Source organism: Dipodomys merriami, unplaced genomic scaffold (genome assembly GCF_024711535.1).
Source record: "Dipodomys merriami isolate MVZ:Mamm:240054 unplaced genomic scaffold, mDipMer1.0.p SCAF_2, whole genome shotgun sequence".
Lineage (NCBI taxonomy): Eukaryota > Metazoa > Chordata > Mammalia > Rodentia > Heteromyidae > Dipodomys > Dipodomys merriami.
Genome location: NW_027203381.1, coordinates 60,435,885 through 60,460,860, shown reverse-complemented (window position 1 = coordinate 60,460,860; position 24,976 = coordinate 60,435,885). Strand labels below are relative to the sequence as shown.

At 43.3% G+C, this 24,976-nt stretch overlaps 1 protein-coding gene across 1 annotated transcript; it reads right to left on the bottom strand.

The window, feature by feature from the left end:
• Window positions 1-10,360: 10,360 nt before the first annotated feature.
• On the bottom strand, window positions 10,361-24,069 carry Hrg (histidine rich glycoprotein). Its single transcript, XM_070029781.1, has 7 exons — window positions 23,871-24,069; window positions 20,464-20,577; window positions 19,325-19,415; window positions 18,722-18,888; window positions 17,439-17,519; window positions 14,668-14,769; window positions 10,361-11,483 (listed from the first exon to the last, which is right to left on the bottom strand). Exons 1-7 carry the CDS (start codon window positions 24,051-24,053, stop codon window positions 10,584-10,586), a joined length of 1,638 nt encoding a protein of 545 aa, XP_069885882.1. The 5' UTR covers window positions 24,054-24,069; the 3' UTR covers window positions 10,361-10,583.
• Between the last annotated feature and the right edge of the window lie 907 nt (window positions 24,070-24,976).

Below are 24,976 nucleotides of genomic sequence, written 5' to 3'. Positions count from 1 at the left end.
TGAACACTGTCCCTGAGCCTCTCTGTGCTCAAGGCTTACACTCTACCACTTGAGCCACAGCACAGCACCACTTCTGGCTTTTTCTGTTGATGTAGTACTGAGGGATCAAACCCAGGGCTTCCTGTATGCTAGGCAAGCCCTCTACCACTAAGCCACATTCCCAGTCCCCATAAGCTTTACACCATTGTGACAGTTTTCATGCATTACAATGAGATTACTTTGGACATGTTCATACACATACACACACGCATACTTGTGCACAAAGTTTTAATGCACTCCTAGGTTTTTTAAAAAAGAAAATTGGCCATAACTTTAGAACTTTAGGTCAACACTAGAAAAACAGACAACACCAAACAAAATAACGAGAACAGAAAACCTCTAAGACAATTTTGGTAAAGCTCAGTGGGAGAGTGGTCACATGAAAACCTACCACTTGGCCTTTGTCTCTTCCAAGGTAGTTATCAAGCTCCGGGGCCTGCAGAGAATTGGGAGAGGGAGGGGCTCCTATAACCACCTCCTAGAGGAGATTTACCTCAAGGAAGAAATTAAAAATCCAGGTTCTGAAGTGAGTAGACTCAGGAAAGAGAAAAGGAGCAGATTAGTGTCTGAGTCCTAAAGACAAAAAAAGGGTAGTTTGTTTTGGATATGCTGTCTGTGTAACTGCTCCCATTATGGGATTTGGGGAGTGGGAAAAAGAGAAGAGAGAAATCTGGTCCTAGTGTGTTTGCTGGCCAGCCACGGTCAGTGACGGCATTCAAGCAAGGCTGTTAGCTTGTGGTTGTGACTACATTTACAAGACAAGAAAGTCCCTTTATCTTTGGAGATTTTTCAGTTAGGTCCAGAGGGAAATGTCCTGCTTGGAGTGATAAAACTTTCTTTTTGTTTTTTTTTTTGTTTTTGTTTTTTTTTGGGGGTCTGGTTGTGGGGCCTGAACTCTGGGCCTGGGCGCTGTCCCTCAGCTCTTCAGCTCAAGGCTAGTGCTCTACCACTTGAGCCACAGCACCACTTCCGGCTTTTTTCTTTTTGCTTATGTGGTGCTGAGGAATCGAACCCAGGGCCTCATGCGTGCAAGGCAAGCACTCTACCACTGAGCCACCTTCCCAGCCCGTGATGAAGACTTTCACTGAGCCTAGGTCTTAGTGATCTGCCTGTGGCCAACATGTGAGCATGCACACCTGGTGCTTTGCTTTGCCTGAGGGATAAGGCAAGAGTCATTCTTTCAAGAGGCTTATGTAATGATGGTAGAGATATGTTTATTGTGTAATAAATCCTTCTTGAATTGGAACAGTTGAGGCTTTAAATATACACAAATATTTCCACCAAATGAATGTTCACCTTACATCCAAATGGACTTAAGCAGTTAAATGTAAGTGCTATTAGCTATGTATTAACCACATAGAAACCAAAAATATGGAGAGAAAGAGGATAAAAGGAGAAAGGCTGAAGGACAGGAAGATGTAAAAGAGTTGGAAACAAAGCCTATCACCATTTATTACTAACAACCCCAATCCATTTAAATGTCAGTCAGTTAGACAGGTAGGTAGGTAGTTAAATCTGGTTTGTCATTGTCAGGAAAATGGAGAACAGAAAAGGAACAGACAAGACTTGATTCTTAACAGGCTAGGACTGTTTATTGCCAACAAGGGGCATAGACCTTTCCATGGGAATGGAGGTATGTGAGGGACTGGACTTCGAGGTGGGCCAATCTGGGTCTTAACAAGTAAGCAGAGCATAAAAAATAGGCTATGGTCTTTTGGGGGCAAGGGTAGTGTCCTTGGCCAGGCTCAGAGTAGAATACTCTACCTGGGATGAGGAGCTTTCAGCTAAGCCAAGGTTGAAATTGAAAACACCCATGCCAGAAGACCACACAGACACAGTCATGTACAGGAAAAGGAGGTTTATCAGAGGGGCTGGCAAGGCCATTTCTCTCAAGGGAGGGGGAGCAAAAATGGCACCTGTCCCTATCCAGGGGGATAACATTGGGGCTAGAAGTGGGAGATACTCTGCATGCACAGCTAGGTCTGGGTGGAGAGTAGGATGCTGGCCTATCCTGGAAAAACTGGCTGGAGCCTTGGGAATCTTTGTGAAGAGCAGAGTGGAGTTTAGGTTTGAGTGGAGGGCATTCCACTAACGCAGCTGGTGTGTGTGTGGGTGCTCTGCGAAGTGAAGTGGGAGGGGCTAAGGACCTGAGATGGAGGGCATGCAAACATTCCCTGCTTTGTTGTTTAATAAGTATGAGTACCAGGCTGGGAGGTGGTTTCTTCTGAAGCTACTTCCTGCTGTATAAGGGCAAGGTAGTCATGGGTCCCTGGTTTGTTGTTTGGGTACTGTCCAAGAAGTATTTGCTTGACAATTTGATTGGTAAAGGCCCTCATCTTTTCCATGAGAATAGTTATCCAAAATGCAAGGCACAGTTAGTAGAAGGCAAAAAATTACTGCTAGCAGACCCAAGAGAGGAATAAGCCAAGGAGGGATTGATTCCCAGAAGGGGCTATTATAAGATTTTAGGCAAGGAAAGAACACACAGGAGGAGGGAAGGGTGAAGAAAGGAAAAGTTTAATGGCGTACGCTCCCAGGCAACTCCCTGGTCAGGATCAGAGAGGTCACCCAGAATCTGGTTGTAGCAGGGTTTATATGGCTAGGGTCAGCAGGAACTTTTAGCATGTAACTTGTTTTGCAAGTTTGAGCGGTTTCAGGCTAGTGCCCCCAAAGAATAATTGGGTCAGGTGGTGTACAAGGAAGTGGCTTTTCTCAGCTGCCTCTGCCCTCCAGCAGCCTGTCAGCTATAAAAGACCAGAGATTGCCTTCCCCATCTTGGAGACATATTATATGATACCTGACCACCCATATCTTAGGATCACAGGAGCCTGATGGAGAAGTAGCAGAAATATTTAAAGGTACCAGAGCCAAAGGGAATCGTAGTCTTTTCTGGCTACTTCCTGCTGGACTGGGGGCATCCAGGAGTCACTGGGGCTGGGTCTTCAGGGACCAGGTCTTCACTGGTCAGGACAGGGCAGGGCAGTGTAAGTAAAGCCTCTAGTTGCCTATAGTAACAGGATAGCCTTGACTTGTTCCCAGGTGGTAACCTGAGTGACAGCTCCTGTTAAAGAGAAACTTTTGAACAGGTGAGATCAGGCAAAGGCTGATGAGGTGGCAGGACCAATTAACATGAATGACACAGGGGAACACATCCTGGCCACAAGCTTGAAAAGTTCCATTTGGAGCATAAGCCCTGTTCTGCCCATTACAGGAAAGGAGAAATATCTGGCAACTGGGTAGTGGAGAGAGCATAGTGGATTGGTTGAGAATAACTAGTCAGAGCCTAGGGATGGATTGCAGTGGTTAAGGGCCCAACAGGAGGCCTTGATAGATGTCTGGATTATAGACTATCTATGGGAAGCTGCCAAGGCTAATAGTCCTAAGTCCAAGACTTAGCAGTTAACTAAGGCAAGAATGTAGGTTCCTGTTCAGTTAGAAGGTAGACAGGTATGGACATCAATGGGCAAGGTTATTAACTATTTTTCTTGATCTCCTGGCTCTGATTGATTTTGAAAGTTTAAAGTGACTCCATTTAGGATGTGACATTGTCTCCTCTTACTGCTCTCCATGGCTCCTCATTGTGAGGACTGGCCTCATCCTGGGGGTCTAGATGCTCATGGCTGGAATGGCTCATCTCAGTTGGCATCTCTTTCACTGGGTTTGAACTCTGGGCCTGGGCACTGTCCCTGAGCACTCCTGCTCAAGGCTAGCACTCTACCACTTAGAGTCACAGCACCACTTCCAGTATTTGACTGGTTAATTAGCGTCTCAAGCCATGCTTCCAGCCTGGCTTTTTTCTGGTTAGTCGGGAGATGGAGTTTCAGAGGGATTTTTCTGGCTGGGATGGCTTTGAACTGCAATCCTCAGATCAAAGGAGTTTGCCACAACCCCCCCCCCCTTTTTTTTTTTAAAAAAAAATACAACAAACTTCCAATTAAAGCAACAAGGAGACCAATAGAAATAATAAGCAGAGCTTACCTGTAACTTAAGAATTGACTAACAAATACTGGTTCTTCAATGACAAAACTCAGTAGATATTATGAGTCTTCAAATAGCAACTGATTAACTATAGCACTTTAGGATTCCTTGGGCTATAGCATAGCCTGTTTAGAACTTTGTAAAAGTGTTTTCCTAGCTTCCTGGGGAACCTGATTTCTGGTGACCCTAGCAATGCCTAAGTTAACTGAGTCACTTTAACCAAAGTTCACAAGAGGGTCTCCTGGCCTACGCCTGTTTCACCAGCATAACAAAATGACTAGCCTTTTCCCGCAATAGTGTTAGTCCTTGCAAATCCAAAGCAGTATTTCACCAGGAATCAGTTGCATGTGATGGAGTTGTGCAAGAGTCCTGTTTACTTTTACCACTGTGCGTGCAGGTGGTCCGGATGACAAAGTAGAGTCCCCTCCAGATGACTGTCAGGATGCCCTTGGACTTTGCCCAAACAGAATCTTTAGGTTGGAAGGAATAGGCAGGATCTGGGTTAGGCTACAGTAGCATCTCCCAGTATCCTTTGGATGAATTGTCACACCTACTGCTAGGTTGCCTGCAAACTTCTGCAGAGACTGGTTAAAGACATTTGGAATCTCCCAGTATTTTCCTGATTGCTTTCTTTGAGAACACTGGCTTTTGCAGTCTGGTGCTCCACAGGTTTAGGCAGTGGCCCTTCATTAACCAGATATTTTTCCCAATAAGGCTAAGATTTTCTAGGCAGACATAGAAGGCTTGAGCCTGTAGTCAACCCTCACAAGTGCATCTCTATACTTGGACATTTGTTACCACTGTTTCCCATGCTTTTGCCTTTAAGTTATCCTGCCTTATTTTTTAAAAAATGACTCTGGTCCCTTGATCTTAAGGGGAGTTAATGGGCAAAGATCCATCTTCTGTGATTTCTTCAAGCCGAGTCAGGGACACTGACCCTGCCTAGCCAGGGCCCTAAAATCTTAGCCTGTTTTACCAAGAAGTTACCAGGATCAGATGTCATTAGAAGTAATATTTACTCCAAACTGGAAAGTAAATACAACATTTAACTTCTAGAATAAATGGACATAAAGAATGACACGCTGAAAAAAAAGAATGACATGCTGGTTTTATATCAGTGTATTAGTCTTGGTCTTATTTAAATTACAGCAAACTTAAATTTATACTGTTATAAGGTAAATCATCCCAGAAGCCACATTTTAAAACATAGAATAGTGGAGTCTTTATTATACAGTTAACAGGCTGCAGGCCACCAGTTGTTACAAAGGCCTGCAGCATGCAAATACACATAACACAGCTAGGAAACATGCTAAAGAAGAAAGAAATAACAAAAACAATACCAACAAGCCAATTCAGCTGTGATGGAGAGCTGAATTGGGACTCCATGATGACTGGAGACAAGCCAGGAGACAGGACACAGGACACGATCACAGAGACGCACGTGGCATGGGCCCTGGCAGCTAGGCTGGTCCAGGCCTAAATAGGTTGGAGCAGGGGGCACATCCTCAGGAAATTCCCAGTCCCAGGCATTAGACTGACAGACTCAGTAACCTATCAGACCCTACCATCCACCATGTGGCCAATCTGGCTATGGCCAGACCTGACCTCCTTACTTCAATACCAACTTTACTCATAAGCGCTGTCTTTTAAGATATACTTATACCACCTGCTATATATTTGAACCTTTTTGTTCAACTATGGTTTGGGTGTTTGTAAGACAATTTTTGCTTTCCAAATCCTTTCTTATCCAAAGGAAACCATTTATTTTTTGTTGTTTCCCAAGGCCTTTTTTTCTTTTAACTTTTCTCCTTTTTTTACATTTACTTTCTATTTTTTCCCTAATTTATGCTTTGTATTAACTCAGACACATTTACTTGCACCCACATCTGATGAGCTTCTTTGTGGTTTGAGTTTGGAATTGCCTGCTTTTTTCCTTGGTCTGCCCCAATCCATTAACTGTGACTCCACCCACAGTCAAGCTGCAGGGGGCAGAGTAGTTTGCTATAATAGGCTCATATCACAGCTTCCATTGATAAAGATCTTTTAGCAAGTATTATACTTGGTAACACAAGGTTTACATTAGTTACAATTGTAGTCAAAAAGCAAGTAATTTTGCCACCATTATGACAGTTTTTACATATTACAAGATTACTTTGAACACGTTTACACACACATTTGTGCACAAGTTTTAAGGCATGCTTAGATTTTTGAAAAAAGAAAATCAGCCATGTAAGTTCTCTCACCAGCAGCAAAATGACATTATTTTGCCTAACATGATGGAACCACGTGATCAGTTAGAAAAACAAAACACTTTGCTAACAAACAAAAATTGTCACAGATTACCAAGACCTAGCCAGCCAAGAAAGTTATACAGCAAGAAAACAGAGAGCCACATTGTAAGAGGTTGAATCTTGGAGACTTTATTAAAAGGTCAGCAACTGCATGGTGGACTCCTGTCTCAAAGACCAGCAGCCATCAAATACATTTAATATTGTTAGGAAATTGAGCCATGAAGGCCAGAGAGGAAAGAAAGAATAAAAACAACAAACCAATTTGGCTCCAATGGAGCGCTGAAATGGGATGCCATGGTGATCAGAGAAGATCCAGGAGATGGAACATGAACATAGAGACATTGTGGCATGGCATAAATAGCATCTGAGCTGATCCAGGTCAGATCAGGGGGCAGAGTCACAGGAAACTCCCAGTCCCAGGCACTGGACTGCCAGGTTTAGTAACCTACCATGCAAGTCCTCAGCCCTGTCTCCAGGGATTTGGGTAAGAGGTGGGGCTTAGCAAGACACTTTGACCTTTGAATAATTGAAACATCAGGCATGATGCAAAATGGCAGCTGAGCTGCTTGGGGCACAGAGTTCAAGGGGTAGGGTTACAGGAACCTGGAGTTTATGGAATCTCCTGAGCTCACAGTCTAGTCCTGGCAAGGTCCAGTAACCTATTATTATATCCCTACCCCTGTCTCTAGGAATTCAGGCACACCTATTATCTGGGAGGGGGTGTGGGACTCCACTTCCAAGAGTTTTTGGGAATTTACCATGTTGCTGAAGTGGCATCTGTTAAACCCAATTCTCTATTATCCACCATGGTTAATGCTAGAAAAACTTAAGATTTAGCCAACAACAAGCAGAATTTAACATAATCTCCATGCTTAAACAAATAATTGATAACAAGAACAGAAAACCTTCCTTTGTCTCTTCCTAGGCAGGTGTTTCTCTCTAGGACCTGTAGAGAGAAGTTACAAGACAAAGAAAGTTGCTATACCTTTGGAAGCTTGTACCCGCCCCTCCCTGTATCAGCCACACAGGGAGGCAGGCACAGAGGAGTTTAAGACAGGATGGCTAGCCTTGAGAGGGAACCTAGAGGGGGAATCACTGGAACCCCACCTGTGTAGAGAGGCAGAGAGAGAGAGAGAGGAGGGAAGGGTGTGCAGAGGCAAACTTTTCCATTTGCCTGAGTGCTTACAGAAATTATGTAAGTCCTGTAAAATATCAGGGGTCCAGGGTCTCATGAAGGAGCCACATGGAGTCATTGTCCAGTGAATATTGGGGCCAAATTTGACTGCATAAGCATACGTTTATGAGGCTTAAGATTGGGCTCAAACTTGAGTGGTTTTAGATTGTGTCCTGAAGAATGTTAGACTGTGTCCCACCTGAAAGGATCTATCATATCTACCTATGTGGAGGCAGGCAGGCACCGGAGAAAGATTATTACAAGGTTTATTAGAGGAGCCATATTTCCCCCTGGAGAAAAGCACATTGTGGCCTCCACTATCTAGGTAGTGGCAAGGTCTGAGGGGTAGGAAGTGAGGTAGATGGGAGTTTAGTTGGGTCTGTGGGGAGAGAGGGAGGGGCCAGCTATTTGGTGAGAACTCCAGGGCAGGGAGGAGTTCAGGTCTGGGTGGAGCTGAGGATCGAAGGTGGGCCTAAAGCTTACACCACCCACGATGAGTGATCAACAGAGCTGAAGCTTGAGCTACCGTGAGTGTCCTCAGAAGTGCACTGTCCAGCTACCATGGAGGGAACAGGCAGCAAGAGGAGTCATCACCTGCAATTGCTGAGTCCCTTGGCCTATGGCCTGGTGGTCTATGGCCACTGGAGTAGGGCTCGGAACTTGGTGCCAAGATTTTTTCTCTCTGATTTGGCCCAGTGGCCTTTCGGTAAATGGTCTCCAAATCTCTGGCCTACTGTAATGGTCATTCACCCAGGAAGAGGTGTAAATTGGCCGCTGTTGTGGTGGATGGAAATAAAGCATTCAATCAGGAGAACGTTACCTCAGCAGTGCTCTGGGTGGGCCTGGGCTAGCACAAGGTCTCTGGGGCAGCTTAAATTTCCAGGAGGGAAGAGCAAACTCATCAGGGAAGCCTTGTCTGAGTCATGGCACCAAATAAAAGCACCCATCCCAGAAGACCACGCAGACAGTCACATATAGGAGAAGGAGATTTATCAGAGATGCTAACAAGGCCATCTCCGTCATGGGAGGGGGATCAAAAATGGTGCCTGTCCCTATCCAGGGGGATAACATTGGGGCTAGGGATGGGAGGTACACTGTGAGCAAGAAAAATGGTCCCATCCACATTAAATTTAGTGGAAGTGCCCTGTGACTCAAAGTGGTAAAGCAATAGCTAAGTATGAAAGGGCAGTGCCCAGGACCTGAGTTCAAGCTCCTTGACCAGCAAAAAGAGTCTTTTGGTTTCATAAATAAATAAAGCAAATTAATCCTGAGTCCTTATCTTAGAAGAAGAGATGAGGGCTGGGAAGGTGGCTCAGTGGTAGAGCGCTTGCCTTGCATGCATGAGGCCCTGGGTTCGATTTCTCAGCACCACATAAGAAAAAAGCCGGAAGTGGCGCTGTGGCTCAAGTGGTAGAGTGCTAGCCTTGAGCTGAAGAGCTGAGGGACAGCGCCCAGGACAAGAGTTCAGGCCCCACAACTGGACCAAAAAAAAAAAAAAAAAAGAGATGAATAGCTCAATGGAGTCCAAAATAGAGCTAGAGTTAGAGAATTCTGCTCTGCTTTCTGGAAATGCAGTGTGGAAGGCAACAAGATCCCTGGGAGGGAAGAGCTATGTGGTGCATGGCAATAGTCACTTCTTTGGTGGTCTTAAAGAGTTATTCCTATTTAATACCATTAGGAAAATGAAGGAGAAAGGAGAAGAGGAAACAGGCCAGACTCGATCTTCCACAGGTGAAGGATATCAATGAGGGACACAACCAGCTCCCGGGAATGGAGGTTGTATAAGGGACTGGATTTGGGGTTCCACTGATAATGGGTCTTGACAAGAAAAGAAAGGAGTAAAAATCAAGCTGTAATTACTCAGGGGCTAGGGATGGATACTTTTGGTTAGGTCCAGAATGGAATGTCCATCCTGGGGTGACTGGAACTTTCCGCCAGGCCTAGGTTGAAATAATCTACCTGCGGACAGGCATGTGGTCAAGCCTGTGCATGTAAACCTGGTGTCTTGCTTGACCTGGGGAAATAAGGAAGGAGTCAGTCCTTCAAATACAAAAGTAGTGAGTAAACTAGCCTCAGAGAAAGAGATGAATAGGTAGTGGATATCTCTCATAGGGAATCTAGTCAATGTTTAAGGATTAGACCTCTTCCTGTGTCCACCTAAACACTTGGTACTATTTGTGGGATGTTGCTGGCAGAGGGCCTCCAAGAAGGACTGGATTCATTTCTCATTAGCCCCATAGGATGGCAATCTGGAATAGAAAAGAAGTTGTATACTTAGGTCCCTAGGAGGCTGAGATCTGAAGGTCATGGTTTGAAGCCAGCCAGAGAAGACAAATCCATTGCTTCCAATTACCTAGCAAGAAACGAAGTAGAAGTGTGGTTCAAGTGGTAGAGCACCAGTTTTGAACAAAATAGCTAAGTGAGTATGAGGCCCTGAGTTCAAGTTCCAGTACCAGCACAAAAATAGACACAAAAGGGAAAAACAGCAAAGAAGAAAGGAAGAGAAAAAAAGTGATATTTCTTGGGCATCATGGTTAAGATGCATGCCTGCAACTTAAAAAAAAATGTGTAGCCAGAGTTTCATTTGCTTCCTAATTGAATTGAGAGGTTTTTTTTTTTTTTCTTGAAAAGGAACTTTAGACAACTAAAAATAACCATGAGGAAACAATTTGGTCACTTTTGTAATAGTCCTTTAGATAATAATACATGCTTTCTTGGCATGCCTAACATGTGAGAAGAGACTCTTAATACTTAGAGGAGTTAGATTCATGAAAGAAGGAAATTCTGAAGAGCAGAAATTTGCCTCAGAGGATAGTATGGCAGTTAAGACCTCCTTTCCCATCCACATTTTGCCCTTATGCTTAGCATGAAAACATGGTTAAAATAACTGCAATTTTCATTTATTACAGCTCACTTTTTTTCTTGATTTAAAATATTGTTATTATACAGGCGATATACAGAGGAGTCACAGGTACATACGTCAGATAATGAGTACATTGCTTTTCACATAATTATGGCTCATTTTTATCTATGGTTCTAATTCAGAACATTTTTCATTTTTTTCTCATCAGGGAATGAGATTTTATTTTGAGGACACGTATTCAAAAAAACTTAGCAATGTGTGAAAACTCGCTCTTGAAGTTCCCTGGACACGATTCAGAGGCTAACTGAGGGAAAGGTTGGATCTTGGGCTGTGAGTGACATGTGCAGTTTGAGGGTGAGAAATTGGGGAAATTGGCTTCCGGAGAAGGAAGAACTTCATTGATGTTCAGTGGAGGGAGTCGGTAGACATATCCAATTTGTGGCCGATGAAAAGGAAGGTTTCCTTTACCCTCACTTCTTTCTCCTGAGTGACCGTGTAGTGGGCCATGGCCATGGCAACGGTGCCCAGGGAAATCTTGCCTATGGGGTGGTGGATCACAGGGCTCATGGTCATGGAAATCATCAGAGCCATGAGGATGGTGTCCATGGGGATGGCGTCCATGGGGATGGCGTCCATGGGGATGGCGTCCATGGGGACCGTGCCTGTGGGGACCATGTCCGTGGGGACCATGTCCATGGGGACCATGTCCATGGGGACCGTGTCTATGGGGACCGTGTTTGTGGGGACCATGTCCATGGGGACCGTGTCCATGGGGACCGTGTCCATGGGGACCGTGTCCGTGGGGGTGGTGTCCATGAGGATTTTGTTCATGGAGTTTACTGGAACTCTGATTATGAGGGGGTATATGGGTGTCATTGGTGTCAAAAGGAAAGTGATGACATTTTGACCCTCTAGGTGGCCATGGTGGAGGAGTTCCTTCTTGAAGTGCTGATCCATTTGAGTTATGGTGTTCTTCTGGGGGAGTCAGGTATCCATGTTTATGTGGCCTAGGGGGATGATGATGTTCTCTGGATCCACTGGACTTAAATGAATGTTTGCCAGCATGAGGATGGTTATGCCCACCAAAGTGGTGAGGGTGGCCTGGATGGGGTCCCACATCACTGACATTTGCATGCTCCTGGTAAAGGACAGAGAGGTGAATACCACCATGTAACACAAAAGCAAAAGTCAGATGTTTAGTTTGATTAATCAATGGCTCCTAGACTTTTGGATTGCACAAGTCAATTTAAAAAGTAAGATACTGGGGCAAGGAATATGGCTTAGTGGTAGAGTGCTTGCCTAGCATGTACAAGGCCCTGGGTTCAATTCCTTGGTACCACATAAACAATAAGTACAATTAAAAAGTAAGACACCAAACAGGATCACAAGTTTTATCTGCCTAATGTAATATTTCAAATATATTTTTAAAAAACTTTCATTATTTTGCAAGAGGAATAACATTTTGACAAGACTCAGGAAGTTGGCTGGCAATGTGGCTTAGTGGTAGAGTGCTTGCCTTGCATTCATGAAGTCCTGGGTTCGATTCCTCAATACCACATAAACAGAAAAAGCCAGAAGTGGTGCCATGCCTGGCTCAAGGGGTAGAGTACTGGCCTTGAGCAAAAGAAGCTCAGAGACAGTACCCAGGCTCTGAGTTCAAGCCCCAGGATAGACAAAAAAAAGAGTCAGGAGGTTAATATCAGAATAAAGATTTATCCTTTGGATGAAATATATATTGCACTATGAAATTTTTTTTTTTTGGGTCCGCTCATGGGGCCTGAACTCTGGGCCTGGGCGCTGTCCCTCAGCTCTTCAGCTCAAGGCTAGGGCTCTACCACTTGAGCCACAGTACCACTTCCGGCTTTTTTCTTTTTGCTTATGTGGTGCTGAGGAATCGAATCCAGAACCTCATGCATGCGAGGCAAGCACTCTACCGCTGAGCCACCTTCCCAGCCCCTATGAAAATTTTAATTATGCTGAGTTTTTTTCAACAAAAGCAGGTGAAATTATAATCTGCAATGATACCTATCTGAAGACTTGCATTTGCTAAACTACTGTCTTCTATTGTACATTTCCCATAGAATCCTGAGGCTTACTGATTAAACGTGTGTGTGTGTGTGTGTGTGTGTGTGTGTGTGTGTGTGTGTGTGTGTGTGTGTGTGTTCTGGGGCTTGAACGAAGGGTCTGGGTACTATGGCTTAGGTTTTCACCCATGACTGCTACTCTACTACTTGAACCACAACTCTGCTTTGTAGCTTTTTTTGGGAATAACTAGAGATAAAAATCTTATGGACCTAACTATGAAGTATGATTCTTAGATTTTAGCCTACTGAGTACCTAGAGTTATTGGCATGAGCGACTGGCACTCAGCAACATTCCTTATTGCTAAAAGATGATCTGCTAGAAGAACCTCTTCTCTCTCCTTATTCAGACTTTAACCTTTTTTTTTTTTTTTTTTTTTTTTTTTTTTTTGAGATAGAGTCTCTCTATGTAGCTCAGGCTAGTCTCAAACTCACAAGCCTTCTATCTCAGCTTCTTGAGTACTGGGAGTATAGGTGTGCATCACCATGCTCAACAGATTTAACTAAAACAAATCTATAGAACCACGTTCATGGTGACAAAGCCTATCTCTTCTCTTTTTTCTGATATTAAAAAACTGAAGAATATCTTTTGCTCACTTATAAAGTAGCATAAAGATTTCTTGGATAGGGGCTGAGAAGGTGGCTCAGTGGTTGAGCGCTTGCCTTGCATGCCTGAGGCCCTGGGTTCAATTACTCAGCACCACATAAGCAAAAAGAAAAAAGCTGGAAGTGGCGCTGTGGCTCAAGTGGTAGAGCGCTAGCCTTGAGCTGAAGAGCTGAGGGACAGCGCCCAGGACCAGAGTTCAGGCCCCACGGCCAGACCCAAAAGAAAAAAAATTCTTGGATAGATTTAAAATATTGGTTTACATCTTATTTTATATAACTTTGCATGATAAATGTGAGGCAAATTCATTCTCTCCAGCTCCAGATCTACTAATGAAAGCTAAGAAGAAATCTTAGCACTGGAGTTCTGATTGCAAGGATAATTTGACTAACTTTTCATGGTTTTACTTTTTCTGTAGCATTTTAGGCTGGGCTGGGTTTGAACCACAGCCTTCAGATTTCAGTCTCTTGAGTAACTAGTATTACACAGTCATAAACAACTTGAGCCTAGCATTTATTTCTCTCAAATCTCACTCCTTCCTAATTTTTGGAAAGAGTTCATCACTTTCTGGTGCCATACTAGTAATTGTACTTCTTTCCCCAGGACTCTGTTCTCTCTGCCTCCCTCCCCGCCCCTGCCTCTCACTGTCTCTCTTCTCTCACACACACACTATATACACATGATGTATGTGAACATATTATTTAGTGTGACGTTGTTCATAAGAAAGAATACTCAAGCTGGGCACCAGTGGCTCATGTTTATAATCCTAGCTACTCAAGGGACTGAGATCTGAGGATCATGGTTCAAAGCTAACCCAGGCAGGAATGTCTGTGATACTCTTATGTCCAATAAACGATTCAGGAAAAGCTGGGAGTTAAGTGGTAGAGTGCTAGCCTTGAACACAAAGAGGCTCAGGCTCAGGCCCTGAATTCAAGCCCCAAGATGAGGAAAGGAAGGTAGAAGGAAGGAAGGGAAGGAGGGAAGGAAGAAAGAAAGGGAGGGGAAGGGAAGGGAAGGGAAGGAAAGAAGGAAGGAAGGAAGGAATGAAGAAAGGAAGGAAGGAAGGGAGGGAGGGAGGGAAGGAAGGAGGGAAGGAGGGAGGAGAAGGAAGGAAGGATGGATGGAAGGAAGAAAGAAAGAAAGAAAGAAAGGGAGGGAGGGAGGGAGGGAAGGAGGGAGGGAAGGAGGGAGGAAAGGAGGGAGGAGAAGGAAGGAAGGAAGAAAGGAAGGATGGATGGAAGGAAGGAAAAAGAAGGGAAGGAAGGAAGGAAGGAAGGAAAAGAAAGGGAAGGAAGGAAGGAAGAAGGAAAGAAAGAAAGAAAGAAAGGGAGGGAGGGAGGGAAGGAAGGAGGGAAGGAGGGAGGAGAAGGAAAGAAGGAAGGAAGGATGGAAGGAAGGAAAAAGAAGGGAAGGAGGGAAGGAAGAAAGAAAGAGAAGAAGGAAGGAGGAAGGAAGGAAGGAAAAGAAAGGGAAGGAATGAAGAAGGAAGGAAGGAAGGAAAGAAAGAAAGAAAAGAAAGAAAGAAAGAAAGAAAGAAAGAAAGAAAGAAAGAAAGAAAGAAAGAAAGAAAGAAAGAAAGAAAGAAAGAAAGAAAGAAAGAAAGATGGAAGGAAGGAAAGAATACTCAGGTAACTCACCTCAAAGCTGAAGACTTCACAGTTCACATCAAGGTGTTCTGGGGTTTCCAAGTCAGAGGCTTCTACATTATAGGAAAAAACTGTTCTGCAGAAACCAAAGACCTACAAGGGAGAGAGAAGCCTATTACTCTGTGTGTGTGTGTGTGTGTGTGTGTGTGTGTGTGTGTGTGTGTGTGTGTGTGTGTGTGTGTGTGTGTGTGTGCATGTGTGTGTGTGCATGTGTGCATGAGTGTATTTGTGTATGTATTTTTGCGATGAAGGTTGTTAGCCAGAGTCATGAGCTTCTAGACATTCTGAAAAGGAAATACCATAGGCTGCTGTGGTTCTGTAACGAGCGGTGCTGGTGCACTAGGCTTTCCCATGTGTTTTTTTTTGTTTTGTTTTTGTTTTTGTCAGTTGTGGGGCTTGAACTCTGGGCCTGGGCGCTGTCCCTCAGCTCTTCAGCTCAAGGCTAGCACTCTACCCCTTGAGCCACAGCACCACTTCCAGTTTTCTAGTGGTTTATGGGCGATAAGAGTCTCATGGACTTTCCTGCCCAGGCTGGCTTTGAACTGCAATCCTCAGATCTCAGCCTCCTGAGTAGCTAGGATTATAGGCATGAACCACCGGCACCCGGCTTTCCCATGTGAAGTGAGGAGGAACACTGTGCCATTGCTGCTTTGACCTAGAAAGAAAATGCTTCTACACTGAAGTCCTGGGTTGCCAAGACTGGAGAGAATGTAGAACTTTAACTGATCCCTTGCGAGTGTTGGAAAGAAAGAGCTAGTATGAACATGAGTTTGCATGAACCCTGTCAGTGTATCAGCCTAAGTATAAAGGCTACAATGGGCTGCCATTCCTGTGTTCCAGAGGCCCCAAATCCATCTGTCAAAGGACAGGAACACAACTGTTCTCAAGAAAAAGAAATGAACAAAACAAAAACACAAACAAAACCTGATCAGGATTGAAGTTCTGAGTGAAACTTCAGAGCCAGACAGACCAATGTTAATCCTGCTTCACCATTTACTAATAGTATGGGTTTAGAGGAGTTATACTAAATTCCTGAAATTCAGCCTTTGCATAGTATGTATAATACTATCTATCCCCAGATTGTGAGGGGGCTTAATTCAATAAGCTAAAGTTGGAAAACATAGCCACAAGCCTTCTCTTCTCTGGCTGTCCCAGTTCTACCATAGGTCTGGATGGAAACAAACCATTATTTCTTCCCTTGCAATGAGGCAGAATTTACTTTTAAACCTCAGAGACTCTTAGACTTGAAATCAGAATTAAAATTCCGTGTTCTAATTTTCTAGCTAAAAGCAGTTAAACCTGTTCCAGAGAGGCAGAGTAGACATTTGCTTTCTCCTTTCTTTCTGTCTTTTTTCTTTTTATCTTTTTTCTTTATATTTGTGTCTATCCTGGGGCTTGAACTCAGGGCTTGGGAGCTGTTATGAGCTTTTTTTCTCTCTCTCTCAAGGCTAGCACTCCACCCTTGAGCCACAGCTCCACTTCCAACTTTTTGGTAGTTAATTGGAGATAAGACTCTTATGGGCTTTCCTGCCAGGGCAGGCTCTGAATTATTATCCTCAGATCTCAGCCTCCTAAGTAGGTAGGATTACAGGTATGAGCCATCAACAGCTAGCTTACTTCTCCCTCTGAGTGAGGTTGTTATTAGGCTCTTTCTAGACAATAGTTTCTTAGGCTCTTTCTAGACAATAGTTTATGTAGAGGTATGGTTTCTAAATTATAAGTCACCATGTAACCTGTCAGGGATTGTTAATAAGATCTTCCAGTAGGTGTGTGGATCAATTTTAAGTGATTAGAAGAGCAGTCCTGCTGCATTTGGTTTTGAACATTGGCAAGACCTTTCCTCTGCTGGACCTCAGTTATTTCCTCACTGGTAACCAGGTGTCCCTGCAGGTGTCAATGTGAAGGAGAACTGCTTGGCATCTAAGGTGTGCATACAATGCTTAGTAGTTTTAGTAAGCCTTTGATCCTAACGGATTACAAACTCAAAGTATATCTATATATCTGTATCTACTCTAGATAGATATATATTGATATATCTATCTCTATATATACACATATATGTATATAGTGTAAAATTGTATTTATATGATTTGTTGAACTTTTCTGTGCCCAGTTTCCTGATCTGTAAATCAGATATGGAAAGGTAGTTTTACATGGATATTAACTTAGTAACAAACTAAGGTACTAAATGTGTTACTAAGTTAATATCCATGTAAAACAGAAAAGCACCAGCAAGAAGTAAACACTTTTCTAGATGATACTTTGTATTTCACAGGTGTGTGTGTGTATGTGTGTGTGTGCGCGCGCACGCCAGTGCCTGAGCACTGTCCCTTAGCTCTTTTGCTCAGTGTGGCAGTCTACTACTACAGCTGCAGCCCCACTTCCATTTTTTGGTGATTAATTGGAAATAAGAGTATCAAGGACCTTCCTGGGCTTACTTTGAACTTCAATCTCAGCTTCCTGGATAGCTAGGATGCCCTAGCACTCAGCTTTCCTAGCCTTTTTTTTTTTTTTTTTTTTTTTGGTTGTGGGGCTTGAACTCTGGGCCTGGGTGCTGTCCCTCAGCTCTTCAGTTCAAGGCGAGCACTCTACCAACTTGATCCACAGCACCACTTCTGGTTTTATGGTGGTTTATTGGAGATAAGAGTCTCACGGACTTTCCTGCCCAGACTGGCTTTGAACCATGCTCTTCAAATCTCAGTCTCCCTGGTAGCTAGGATTACAGGTGTGAGCCACCAGCTGTAGCCATTTCTTATACTCACATTAGGTTGTCTGGGGAAATGGTGTGTGGAGCAGGTCCTCACAGAGAAGTCCACATAATAATTGGTTCTTTCCCCTCCTCTCTAGAAGAGATGAGATCAACAGAATTTCAGGAGCAGCAAACACATGAAGGAAAAGCAATGTCTATCTGTACCATCCAATTTATTATAAAGTATTTTGAGATTAATAATCAATGCATGCCATTTTTCCAGTTACTGACTTTTAAAAATGTGTCACATAGTGATGCAGGGAATATCATTTCATTAAACAGTTCCACTATCCAGACACGCTCAAATATAATGTAAACCATCACCCTTTCTCTACCCCACCCCTTCTCAGAGGAGTAACTATCTGGCATGTAATGTTTCTCCTTTAGCCTTTTCTTACATGTAGAACCACACAGATTTAAGTATTTCATATAAATGGCCTCAGATGGTAATTATTGTTCTATTATCTGATTTTTCTCTTAGCTATAGTCCAATGTGTACAGTTTCCAGATATTCTTTCTTTCTTTTTATTTTTTATTTTGTGTCAGTCATGGGGCTTGAACTCTGGGCCTGGGTGCTGTCCCTGAGCTCTTCAGCTCAAGGTGAGTGCTCTATCACTAGAGTCACAGTGCCACTTCCAGTTTTCTGGTGGTTAATTAGAGTTAAGAGACTCACAGACTTTCCTGCCCATGCTGGCTTTGAACTGTGATCCTCAGATCTCAGTCTCCTGAGTAGCTAGGATTATAGGCATGAGCCACTGGTACCTGGTTCCAGATTCTTTATAGTAACTATGCTGTAAGCATTCCATTGCTTTCATGCACCAGAATCGATTTAACTTTTCTATTTTCAAACTGTATAGCAAGCATCAATGAGCTACCCTACAAAACACCTCTGGAAGGGAGGGAGGCCCTGGAGTCCTGGGACTGTGAGGCAGGAAACTAGCTCCAGCTGCACCAATGTGTGTGGTGAAGTCCTTTCTCCAAGCCTCCATTTTGTATCAGACATAACAAGGTCAAAGTTAGATGGGTTTAAATAACTCATATAAGCCTAGTGGCCTCTTGTCTTTCCCTTTAGATTTTCTCCCTCTCTGTGAGATATCCACTCCCTCCTCAATGCCTCTTCCAACTCCTCAAAAGTTAAAAATTTGTAAAGACAAGTTCTTTGGACTGGTTTGTACATCTATGAAGTTTCAAAGGAATTTCACTTGTATTGCAGATGAAGAGCGCATGCCTCTCAGTTCATGGCTACCCAGTTAGAACCTGGGTCTCTGTCACCATTGGACATGAATGTAGTCTCACCACTCTTGCAACTCTTTCTACTTGGTCCACTCTGAAAGAGGAAAAGTCATGGTTCTGCTTTTGGTACTCATCAAGGGCTTTGTCAGCTTGTTTTCTGTAGACATCAGTATCTTCAAAGAAATCGATGAGTACAGGACTGTCTTTGTTATTGCTCAGTGCTGAAGCGACTAGAGAGAGAAGATGGTGATGTCATGGATACAAGGTCAGAAATGGCCATATCAATGTTGAGACTTAATATAGCCATGCAAGCCTTGAGGCTATGGAATGAGATTATCCACAACACATATCAATGTAATATACACATATAACTTGTCTTCAAACCACACAACTAGCACATGATTATTGAGATTTAAGCTCAAGCAAGTCTGACCCCAGAACTGTCTCCACATTGCCTCTTATAATATTGAATTTATTTAAAGAAATCTAGACACCTAGCAGGGGAAAGTTTCCTCCTAATCTCTCTCAGGACAGTGAATAATAATGGAGATCATGAGGGAATGGATGCTGTCTGATGTACATCATGGTATTATATGATGAATTTCACTATATGACTCAGTTTTATGTTAATCAGAAGGTAATTTACAATTTTACAGATTACCATACCTGAACTTATAGTGCAGTTATAGTCATTCACTTGTAGTTCCTGAGATTCATTTGAGTGTTTTGTAGCTTTTACCTTACATCGTCCAATCACCTGCAAAGAAGTAGATTTTGTGTTATCACATTATGGTCTTCCTCAGGTTGCATATGAAGAATCATACAAAGGAAGCAAAATCATATTGGTGGCTCCTGCCTGTCATCCTAACTATTCAGGAGCCTGAAATCTGAAAATCATGGTTTGAAACCAGTTTGAGCAGGAAAACCCAAGTGAGATGAATGAGGCTCTTATCTCCAATTAATCACCAAAGAGCTGAAAGTGGAGCTGTGGCTCAAGTGGTAGTCACCAATCTCGAGCAAAAAAGCTAAAGGACAGTACCCAGGTCCTAAGTTCAAGTCCCAATATGCCCCCCCACCCAAATACTCGAACCTATAATGCACTTGGGGTTTCTTTAATCAAATCCTGTGTCAAAATGCATTTCCTTAGTCTCTTTCTATGTGCCAGCAGCACAGCCTAAGCACTCAAAGCCCTCATGAGCCTAGGGAGAAATTCTTCAAGTGGATCAGATATCCCAAACATTTTCCAGGGTTAAAGCACTAAGACTCCTTGTGTGCAAACCTCTCATGTTTTGTGAAGGAGATGTTAGATGTCGTATCTGTGCTTTGGCCTTTTTGTGTTCTCTACCTGTGGCAGACAAGTTGGTATCTCATATTTCAACATGCACAGCAAGACACGATTTCTCACTGCAACACATCCCTTTGGCTATCCTTGCTGCTGGAACCCGTCTTCATGGGACACAATTATGAGGTCATACATTATGAGGGCTTTGAAGGACCTTAGAGTCCATCTATTCCAATTCCTCCTATTAGTTTATGATTTACACAGATGAGACTGAAATCTAGGGGTGGCTGGTAATTTGAGCAAGGATTCATGCTATGGACCAAAAGTACTTGCTGATTTATCCTGAACTGGATTCCTAGGAATGGCTCTTCAGACAATATTAAGTCAACATTATCTTCATGAATATTAAGGCATACATTGCTGTTACTCTTCTTCTGTGTTAGTTCAGACATGTAGTTCCCCAAGTGAGTAGAGCTGTTGCAAGGTAGGAATAAGAGGAAAAGAAGGGTATCCAGTTACTTACAATATCAGATGGACTTCTTGAAGCTGGGACACAGTCATCCCAGTGTGTCCTGAATAGGACCCAACAGTCAGATTCTTTCACATCTAAGACCAAGTAATAGACAGTTGCAGATCCCTGAGGAATACCAAGGAAGCAACAGGTGAATAGGATGTAGGAGAGCAGATTTTTTGTGTGTGTGCCAGTCTTGAGGCTTGAACTCAGCCTGGGCACTGTCTCTGAGCATCTTTTGCTCAAGGCTAGCACTCTACAAATTGAGCCACAGTACCACATCTGGCTTTTTCTGAGTAGTGTATTAGAGATAAGAGTCTCAAAAGCTGGGGCTGGTGGTTGATGCCTGTAATCCTAGCTACTCAGGAGGCTGAGATCTGAGGGTCACAGTTCAAAGCCAGCCCAGGCAGGAAAGTCTATGAGACTCTTATCTCCAATAAACCACCATAAAACCAGAAGTGGCACTGTGACTCAAGTGGTAGAGCGCTCACCTTGAGCTGAAGAGCTGAGGGACAGCGCCCAGGCCCAGAGTCTCATAGACTTTCTAGCCTAGGCTGGCTTTGAACCACAATCCTCAGATTTTAGCTTCATGAGTATCTAGGATTACAGATGTGAGTCAGTGGTACCCAGTTAGAACAGTTTTTTTTTTTTAAGTGAAAGTAATTCCTCCCTTCTTCCCTTCCTCCCTCCATCCCCTCATTGTTTCCTTACTCACTTTTCTTTTTTTCTTCTCTTCCTTCCTTCCTTCTTCCTCTTTTTTTTAAAACAGGGTCTCATTTTGTAGCCTAGGCTGGCCTTGGACTTCTGCCTCAGCCTGTGAGCGCTGGGACTATGGATTTATACCATCATACCTGGCAGCAAGATATTTCCTAAACACAATTCCTACTCAGTTGGTCTGTCAGTCTGTCGGTCGTGGGGCTTGATCTCTGGGCCTGGGAGCTGTCCTTGAGCTCTTCAGCTCAAGGCTAGTGCTCTACCACTTGAGCTACAGTGCCACTTCTAGTTTTCTGGTGGTTACTTGGAAATAAGAGTCTCACAGACTTTCCTGCCCAGGCAGGCTGGCTTTGAACTGCGATCCTCAGATCTCAGTCTCCTGAATAGCTAGGATTACAAGTGTGATTCACCTGTGCCCTGATTGGTCTATTTTTTTAAAAAAATAGTTTCAATAATGATTTCCAAATGTTCTTTTTAAGTGGCCATGACGTTTCTTCTGCCTGTGAACTTTCAAAGGCCATCAGTAAATGGCAGTGTTTGGTTTTGGTGGAGGTGTTGAAGGCGCAGCAAATGCAACTGATGCCGGTCACATCATACTTTCCAATAGGTATTTGTGGTTGTAAGCTCTCGCCATTTCTGTTCCCGAATTTATATTTCCTACCATGATTTCAACTTGCTCGACTCTAAATCTATTCTCTTCTCAGCTGTCTTTCAACTTCCCTTATTTTGTTAGTGGTGCTTACTTAATTATTGCTTTGGGTTCTGGCTTTGAAATGTTTCTCACACATATTTTCCATTCTCATGGCTTGAATTTCCACTGCTGGGTCTGGCCCTCATTTTCTCATTTTCAGATTAATGGAGTAGCTTCCTAGGTCGTGTCCTTGCCACTAGCCTTCATCTCTCCTCATTTCCCCAGGCCCACTCTTCCTTTCTCAGTTCCCTAACCCATGCTCTATATTGCCATTCAGTATTACTAGCACCATGCCTATTTTGTTTTGTGTTCTACACCTAAGAGAGTCTATTGATCAGTAAAAATGTTCATTGAGTTTCAAATTTCTGCTCTCCTGTTCTCTGGATTCTGCAGTGCATCTATTTTTAATACTTTAGAGAGTAAACTGCTTTGCCTGTCCTTTCCAGCAATCCATGATCTAGCCTCCCTCATTCCATCATTGCACCGAAAAGAAAGTCGATGATGAGATGATGATGATGATGAGGATTTTGAGGAAGCTGAGGTTTTCTTTAGCATCCTTCCATGATCTCCATCAGCCCGTCAAATCCACTCTAAATATGTATGCATTCTGCTGGGCTCCAGTGGCTCGTGCCTGTAATCCTAGTTACTTAGGAGTCTGAGATCTAAGGATTGCAATTGTAAGCCAGCCCAACCAGGAAAGTCCACAAGACTCTTTCTTACTCTTTCTTCTCTCTCTCTCTCTCTCTCTCTCTCTCTCTCTCTCTCTCTCTCTCTCTCTCTCTCTCTCTCTCTCTCTCTCTCTCTCTCTCTCTCTCTCTCTCCTCAGTTGTAGGGCTTGAACTCTGGGCCTGGCCACTGTCCCTGAGCTCTTCAGCTCAAGGCAAGCGCTCTACCACTTGAGCCACAGCACCACTTCCGGTTTTCTGGTGGTGTATTGGAGATAAGAGTCTCACAGATGTTCCTGCCTAGGCTGGCTTAGAACCACAATCTGCAGATTTCAGCCTTCTGAATAGCTAGGATTACAGGGTGAGCCACTGGTGCATGGCTGTCCATGAGACTTTTATGTCCAATAGGTAAGGACAAGAAAACGCTGAAAGTGGGAGAGCACCAACTTGAGCAAAGGAAGCTCAGGGACAGTAAGCTCCCAGGTCCTGAGTTCAAGCCCCAGGATTAGCACACAAAAAAGTAAATAAGTAATCAAGTAAGTAAATAAAAAAATAAATATGTGATCTAAGTGAAGAAAAATTAGGCTTGCCTGGCTTGAAGATAAGCTCATTATATGCATAAATTGTTGAATTGAAACCCCTTTGTAACTTAAAAGACTTTTTAAAAAATACCCCTATAATAAAGACAAGCCCTCATTCTTTCTTACAACATCACATTGAACTGTGGCCTTTCCAGGGCCAACAGTGAACTTCAGAACCCTGCCCCCTCTCATGTGCTTATTCAGTTTCTCCCCCAAACCACCTGCCTTTCTTACTTCCTGCCCGCCTAGGTATATGTGCCTAGAATTTACCTTGAATGCCTTTCTCCAGGCCTCCTTCCATTTTTTTCAAAACCTAATTGACGCTTTCTCTCCTCTAGTCTTAACAAATTACCTTTCACTAAGTTGCTCCAATATCTAGCCTATGTACTAAGTCACTGAATTTTTCTATCTGATCTTACAGTTTGCCTATGTGTGTCAGCAGCCATTACTTTTTATGAAAACAAGTTCCCCCCCATTGATTCTAGTTTTTCATTCAAAATAGTTAGCATTCAAGTAGGTTCAGCATAAGTACTGTCCAAAGCTAAATACTTACACATTGGTTCATAGTTAAGAACATGCCAATAGCAAACTAATTTGAGGAAAGGAAGAAAAAGAAAGAGCAGTCTTCAAAACTAAACAACAACAACAACAACAAAAACCCAGTCCAAAGCTATTCATGGTGAGAATAGGTCAGTTTGGGGCCTGGAATCCCTTTTGTCCCTGGTAATATGGCGTCCCAACTCAGCTCGGCCATGGGTGATTTCTCACCTCTCTGTCCAAGTAGGCATCAGCAACCCGCAGCAATTGGAAAAGATAGCCTTTCCAGCGATCTTTATTGATCAAGTCTAGCACTTTCTCTGCCACAGGCTGAGTGTCATTGCAGTTGATGGGATTCACAGCACATGAACACTGTAGTATGGTGAGAAGCAATGCTATGGTGAGCACCTTCATTGTGTTGCACCAAGCTAAGGACTATCATACCAGAGAATTTTATACAGATGTTCCTCAACACACACACACACACACACACACACACACACATGCATACACACATGATATTGACAAAACAAAGTCTTTGTACATTTCTGTTTTGTAACTGGGTATGTTCACCTTGACCTCAGGTTCAAATAGCCACCTTGTAGGCTGTCAATGATTAGTCAGCCCTGAGGACAAAAAGTTTAGACACACCGTTGGTGTGTGGGTGAAACCAGGATAGGTACAAATATGACTATTTCTATTAAGTGGCAGATCCAGAGTATGGTTTTGATCTTAGGCTGCCTATGGGGGCTGCAGTAATTTGCCCCTATCTGCCTATCTTGGTTGGAAATCTGGAGCACTCTTTGGATTATGACTCTAAAATTCCTCAATTGAATGTAACTGCATCATGTCCAACAGTTAACATAAAAAGAATTGACTTCAGGTAGAATTGGATGATGAAAAGGCTGCAACCCTGCAGATATTTAATTTCTAATCCTGGATGTTACTTCTTTATTGCATGATTGTTGGGTGTGGAGGAAAGTGCTGTCCTTAAGGAGTCAAGTTGGGAACAAAACACTAGTTAGTGTCAGGGAATGACGGAAGCAATGATGAAACTTGAGGTATACTGGAATGAGGATATAGGGGACTACAAGTCTGTGTAGTATTCCTGCATGCAATTTGAACCATGCACCAAAGAAAACACATGCAATCAGCAAGAAAGAAGAATTCGCCAACCCCCCAGTAACCCATCCAATATAGCAGTAGTAAAACCCTCCTTTCCGATCTGGATTTCATACTGGAAGCACTGCAAGATCTTTTAAAAATAAATTCTAGTAGCCAAGAAATGGTGTCTCACACCTGTAATACTACTCAGGAGGCTGAGATCTGAGGGTTAG